We start from the raw sequence: 6,926 nt of genomic DNA, 5'->3' as shown, positions 1-6,926 counted from the left end.
GGGGGGGGGGGGGCGGGCTGTCATGTGCCCGAGTCCCCTTCCTCCTATACAGGGAAGGAATAGGTTGCAGTTGCTGGACGGTTACAAAGTCGGCCCACTCTAGCAGTGTGCTGTCATGCACAAAGAGACCACCGGGGGGCGCCTTGGACTCGATTTCCGTCCTAGGCATGGTTTGGGAGTCTGAATATTTTAACATTGTGTTGCAGAATAAAACAAGCGCGCACATTTTGGGCTCCAAAGGACCCCCTTGGGGGCCTTGAATATGTTCCTGAAGCTGCTTTCACACTTGACATCACTCCAGTCGGATTTTCACCAGTATATTGAGCCCCCGATGAAGGGTCACCCCCGAAATGTCAGCTTGTCGCTGTTTTATATATACTGTAATAGAATTAAAAAATATTCAGACTTTTAATCATTGGTGTGGCGCTAAATCTGCCCTCCTCCCATGGGTCAGTGCTATTGTTGATTGGCCAATCACGCACTGGTGCAGTAGGGTGGGTGAGCACCTCAGCCCTGTGTAAGTGAAGGGGGAGATTTATTTATATCTATATTGTTTTTTTTTACCTAGACTTTAGCTTTAAATCTCTCAGCAGCAGGGGAATAAAATGGCGCCCGTGTAGCTCTATTAACACTATTAGGTTATTATTATTTTTTTAATTGTGGACGGCTGTCGCGGTGAAATAAAGCATTAACATAATCGCTTATACAGGTAATACCTCCTGCAGCCTCTGGGTGGCGCCAGATCACTGTAAAAGCTCAGCACAGCACCACCTAGAGGCTGTGATGAGGCGCTGCGCCCCCCACTTCTAATGTCTTATTTTTTTTTGCTTAAATGGTGGATATGAAGTGACTTTAAGCTATTTTGTAGCCTTGACGCAGTTTCTTCTGTACGTTGTCTTTTTGTACATTTTTTATTTTTTAACTTGCTGTCTTCTCATAACTTACCCGGATATTATTCAGAGACGCGTGCAAAATTACACTGATATATCTCTTTTTTTTTTTTATGCCGTACGCAAGCTCCGGAGCCCGGCTTTTACTTCTATGAAGGTTTTTTTTCGCTTCCCCCTTTAAGGCTGCGTTAGAGAATCCCAAAAAAAACCAAACACATTCCAGATCTCTTCTTTGGAGCTGAAAGGGTTAATGCCACAATGGTCGGCGGGCGGGCTGGTTTTCATATTTATGTATTTAAATATCTGACGTATCTGTATTTAGAGGTTTTTACTTACTGGCTGACGATAGACAAAAAAAAAATAGTTTCAGAGATTTGAGAACAAAAAAACAACAACTTTTTAACCGAAATAAAACGTTTTATTTATTCAGTGCTCTGTGGTGGTGTTCATATTGGTTACTCGGGGGAGGGGTCTACTGGTATTTTTTTGGGCTGCGTAGTCTTGGAAAATTCCTTTGTTACATTTTAATGGGTTTTTGTGTTTGCATAGACTCTAACCAGAGTTCCAAAGCGTATTTGGTGCCGGTGCTGACGCGTTCCACGTCTTCACCGTCAGCGGGGGCGGTGCTTAAAAACACCGATACGTCCACATCCTTCCGATAGAGAGAACTGCCAGAAACTTCCGTTACCCTGTACGAGGCGACAAAATAATATAGGAAGTGTCATTCCTGACCACTGCTCCGTCCCATCTCCCTCCTGACAGATACATATTGATATATTCTGCAGATTATTCCACCACTGACCCCTCTAGAGATCTGCAGAACATTGCTCCGTCCCATCTCCCTCCTGACAGATACATATTGATATATTCTGCAGATTATTCCACCACTGACCCCTCTAGAGATCTGCAGAACATTGCTCCGTCCCATCTCCCTCCTGACAGATACATATTGATATATTCTGCAGATTATTCCACCACTGACCCCTCTAGAGATCTGCAGAACATTGCTCCGTCCCATCTCCCTCCTGACAGATACATATTGATATATTCTGCAGATTATTTCATCACTGACCTCCCTAGAGATCTGCAGAACATTGCTCCGTCCCATCTCCCTCCTGACAGATACATATTGATATTTTCTGCAGATTATTCCATCACTGACCTCTCTAGAGATCTGCAGAACATTGCTCCCTCCCATCTCCCTCCTGACAGATACATATTGATATTTTCTGCAGATTATTCCATCACTGACCTCTCTAGAGATCTGCAGAACATTGCTCCCTCCCATCTCCCTCCTGACAGATACATATTGATATTTTCTGCAGATTATTCCACCACTGACCCCTCTAGAGATCTGCAGACCATCGCACCGTCCCATCTCCCTCCTGACAGATACATATTGATATATTCTGCAGATTATTCCATCACTGACCTCTCTAGATCTGCAGAACATCGCTCCGTCCCATCTCCCCCTGACAGATACATATTGATATATTCTGCAGATTATTCCATCACTGACCTCTCTAGAGATCTGCAGAACATTGCTCCGTCCCATCCCCCCCTGACAGATACATATTGATATATTCTGCAGATTATTCCACCACTGACCTCTCTAGAGATCTGCAGAACATTGCTCCGTCCCATCTCCCCCCTGACAGATACATATTGATATATTCTGCAGATTATTCCATCACTGACCCCTCTAGAGATCTGCAGAACATTGCTCCTTCCCATCTCCCCCCTGACAGATACATATTTATATATTCTGCAGATTATTCCACCACTGACCCCTCTAGAGATCTGCAGACCATCGCACCGTCCCATCTCCCTCCTGACAGATACATATTGATATATTCTGCAGATTATTCCATCACTGACCTCTCTAGATCTGCAGAACATCGCTCCGTCCCATCTCCCCCTGACAGATACATATTGATATATTCTGCAGATTATTCCATCACTGACCTCTCTAGAGATCTGCAGAACATTGCTCCGTCCCATCTCCCCCCTGACAGATACATATTGATATATTCTGCAGATTATTCCATCACTGACCTCTCTAGAGATCTGCAGAACATTGCTCCGTCCCATCTCCCCCCCAACAGATACATATTTATATATTCTGCAGATTATTCCACCACTGACCCCTCTAGAGATCTGCAGAACATCGCTCCGTCCCATCTCCCTCCTGACAGATACATATTGATATATTCTGCAGATTATTCCACCACTGACCTCCTCTAGAGATCTGCAGAGCATTGCTCCATCCCTGACACTTTACTTTAATACATTGATTCTCTTTACATATGAACATACTGAATTGAGGTTGGAATGCGGGGGAGGTTTTTCCCAGAATCCTCCTCTCCCTCTGGCACTGCCACAATCTGCTCAGCGATCTCTGGGTCCAGCCAGACACATGCGCTGACCTCCTCGTCGGCCGGCCGGAGTTTCTCCTGTTACAGGACAGAATACGGACATTACACCTCGGAGAGATCTTACGGGTCCGTATGAGAGTCATGTGTCTGCTGTCCACCTACCTGCAGCTCCTGGTGGGTCTCGTCGGATGTGACAAGGAGGTAGGTGACAATATGGTGTCTGGTGGGGAGGCCGCGATTCAGCAGCGGGGGGAAGGCGGACTGAAAAACAAGTCATTGCGCTTTATAATACATTCCACCATCACATATTTGTTCTAATAAAAGCAAATTGATAAAAATGTGAAAATAAAGAATTTTGGGGATTTCATATTTAAAGGTTTTGAAGCAAAAATGCGAAATGTTTAAATACATTTTCACGCTGCGGATGTGACCGGAACACTATGGGCAGAGGGCAGAGGGCAGGCTTGGCAACCAAGTTCGTGATCACAATTGTCTGTCGGCATCATATGATGGGGTCATGGGGTGAACAAGACGCAATGGAGTCACTGGGTGACACAGGATGCTCTGGGTGCATTGCGGTCATTGGGTGACACAGGGTGCACTGGGGTCATGGGGTACAATGGAGTCATTGGGTGACACAGGATGCTCTGGGGTGCACTGAGGTCATGGGGAGCACAGGACGCAATGGAGTCACTGGGTGACGCAGGATGGTCCGGGTGCATTGGGGTCATGGGACACACAAGACGCAATGGAGTCATGGGGTGCATAAGACACAATGGACCACAAGATGGTCAGGGGTGCACTGGGGTCATGGAGTGCACAGGATGCAGTGGAGTCTCTGGGTGACACAGGATGCTCTGGGGTGCACTGAGGTCATGGGGCGCATAAGATGCAATGGAGTCACTGGGGTCATGGGGCGCATAAGATGCAATGGAGTCACCGGGTGACACAGGATGGTCCAGGGTCATGGGACACACAGGATGCAATGGAGTCACTGGGGTCATGGGGTGCATAAGACACAATGGAGCTACTGGGTGACACAAGATGGTCGGGGTGCACTGGGGTCATGGAGCGCACAGGACGCAATGGAGTCACTGGGTGACACAGGATGCTCTGGGGTCATGGGGTGCAATGGAGTCACTGGGTGACACAAGATGCTCTGGGGTCATGGGGTGCAATGGAGTCACTGGGTGACACAGGATGCTCTGGGGTCATGGGGTGCATTGGGGTCATGGGACACATAAGACGCAATGGAGTCACTGGGTGACACAGGATGCTCTGGGGTCATGGGGTGCAATGGAGTCACTGGGTGCATTGGGGTCATGGGACACACAAGACGCAGTGGAGTCACTGGGTGACACAGGATGCTCTGAGGAAACTGGGTTAAACAGTATGCTCTGGGTGGTGCAGGATGCTTTAGGGTCACTGGGTTAAACAGTAAGCTCTGGGGTCACTGGGAGACACAGGTGAGCCTTGGGGTCACAGAGTCCTCTGAGGCTACAGAGGCATGTAGACATAGCAAGCAGAGGTCAGCAGGTGACAACTCATGATGCACAATTTACCTCCCAAAGTCCTAGGATCCTCCAGGGCGGAGTCTCGCTCCTCAGGTTCAGCCCGGTCTCCTCCTGCAGTTCTCTCAGCCCGGCATGGAGGAGCTGCCAATGTGAACGTATACAAAATGATCAGTTTTTTCCCTGTAAAGAGATCCGATGCAGATAATACTGAGAAGCCGTTCACTCACCTGCTCTCCTGGCTCCATGTGACCACCTGTAAGTATAAAAAGAAAATGGCTGACACCTCCTCATGCAGGCACATCGCCAGCCAATAAGAAATTGTGCCAACTATACCCCTCGGCCCGGCCCTGAGCCCACCCGTGGCTGGGTCCCTATAGACATCAGTACAGATGGTGATGGTGTGTGGCCCTGGGACTCCATTTGCGCTATTGGCGGACATTGCCCGAGACCTCGACGGACCCAGAACACTGACCTGGCGGGACCCAGACGTTGGGGAAGATGTTCAGGGTTTTGGATCTCCTCGTTAGCAGGACTTTATTGTTGGCGGTCTGTAGCACGATGGCGACGCCCACATCCACGCCTCGGGCCCGGATCTGCTCTGGCAGGCGGGCGGCTTGGTCTGGGCTCAGGATTTTGATGGGGCAGAAGGGCGGCCTCTGTAAGAAGAGCAAAATGAATTAACTGGGGAACGCCGTGACCATGTACACCTATGCCAGGGCCCTGTATATACCGCACCCACTACAACATCAAAAATAGCTTCCTGTATGATCTGATCCCGCCCCCCAGGAACAACCCCTAGAAAACATGAAGACAATCTTCTTTACATAGAAATATTACCTGTCACCTCTGCCATTCTTTGCGCCCTTGGAACTGCCATCAGTCTCAGACCAGTGTAAACATTGCTCTGTTTATATTCAGCCTGTCTATGTTCTGCACTGTCACTGCAGACCAGGAGTGAGAACAGAAAAGCCACCTGCTTTCACATACCTTTTTGACTCTATGTCTTCCCTGCCAGGAGCCATGAGTGAGGAATTCTGCTTTGCACTGCACTTGTGTGATTACTAGAGATCACAAACTGCTGGAAACATACAGCCCCCTGAATATGCCTGCAACGCACTGCTGTAATCACTAGAGATCACAAACTGCTGTAACCATGCAGCCCCCTGCATATGTCTGCAATGCACTGCTGTAATCACTGGAGATCACAAACTGCTGGAACCTTACAGCCCCCTGCATATGTCTGCAATGCACTGCTGTAATCACTGGAGATCACAAACTGCTGTAACCATGCAGCCCCCTGCATATGTCTGCAATGCACTGCTGTAATCACTGGAGATCACAAACTGCTGGAACCTTACAGCCCCCTGCATATGTCTGCAATGCACTGCTGTAATCACTGGAGATCACAAACTGCTGGAACCTTACAGCCCCCTGCATATGTCTGCAATGCACTGCTGTAATCACTGGAGATCACAGACTGCTGGAACCTTACAGCCCCCTGCATGTGTCTGCAATGCACTGCTCTAATCACTGGAGATCACAGACTGCTGGAACCTTGCAGCCCCCTGCATATGTCTGCAATGCACTGCTGTAATCACTGGAGATCACAAACTGCTGGAACCTTACAGCCCCCTGCATGTGTCTGCAATGCACTGCTCTAATCACTGGAGATCACAGACTGCTGGAACCTTGCAGCCCCCTGCATATGTCTGCACTGCACTGCTCTAATCACTGGAGATCACAGACTGCTGGAACCTTGCAGCCCCCTGCATATGTCTGCACTGCTATAATCACTGGAGATCACAGACTGCTGGAACCTTGCAGCCCCCTGCATATGTCTGCACTGCACTGCTGTAATCACTGGAGATCACAAACTGCTGGAACCTTGCAGCCCCCTGCATATGTCTGCACTGCACTGCTGTAATCACTGGAGATCACAAACTGCTGGAACCTTGCAGCCCCCCTGCATGTGTCCAGCTGTCATTTTCAGTTCCCTCTACTGACCTGTAGCCGGACGCTACTGGAACCACTGAACGGCCGATCCGAGATGACAAACCGGTTCTGGTCCAGTCCGCAGTTCACAACAGCCTTGTCCTCATGACCGGAGCAAAACTGCCCGGTGATACCCTAAAACATTTACAAAGAGA

At 48.7% G+C, this 6,926-nt stretch overlaps 1 protein-coding gene across 1 annotated transcript in view; it reads right to left on the bottom strand.

The window, feature by feature from the left end:
• Positions 1–1,407: 1,407 nt before the first annotated feature.
• The window catches only part of NUDT17 (nudix hydrolase 17), a 6,402-nt gene continuing 883 nt past the window's right edge, over positions 1,408–6,926 (bottom strand). The window contains exons 2-8 of the mRNA XM_018570073.1: positions 6,784–6,906; positions 5,252–5,435; positions 5,007–5,032; positions 4,828–4,920; positions 3,428–3,526; positions 3,207–3,343; positions 1,408–1,579 (exon numbers count right to left, since the gene is read on the bottom strand). Of these exons, the coding sequence (XP_018425575.1) occupies positions 1,408–1,579; positions 3,207–3,343; positions 3,428–3,526; positions 4,828–4,920; positions 5,007–5,032; positions 5,252–5,435; positions 6,784–6,906 (834 nt within the window). The remainder of the gene's footprint in view (positions 1,580–3,206; positions 3,344–3,427; positions 3,527–4,827; positions 4,921–5,006; positions 5,033–5,251; positions 5,436–6,783; positions 6,907–6,926) is intronic.

Source organism: Nanorana parkeri, unplaced genomic scaffold (assembly GCF_000935625.1).
Source record: "Nanorana parkeri isolate BGI_ZX_2015 unplaced genomic scaffold, ASM93562v1 scaffold1452, whole genome shotgun sequence".
In the NCBI taxonomy this organism is placed as follows: domain Eukaryota; kingdom Metazoa; phylum Chordata; class Amphibia; order Anura; family Dicroglossidae; genus Nanorana; species Nanorana parkeri.
This window is presented reverse-complemented; position numbering and strand designations above follow the sequence as displayed.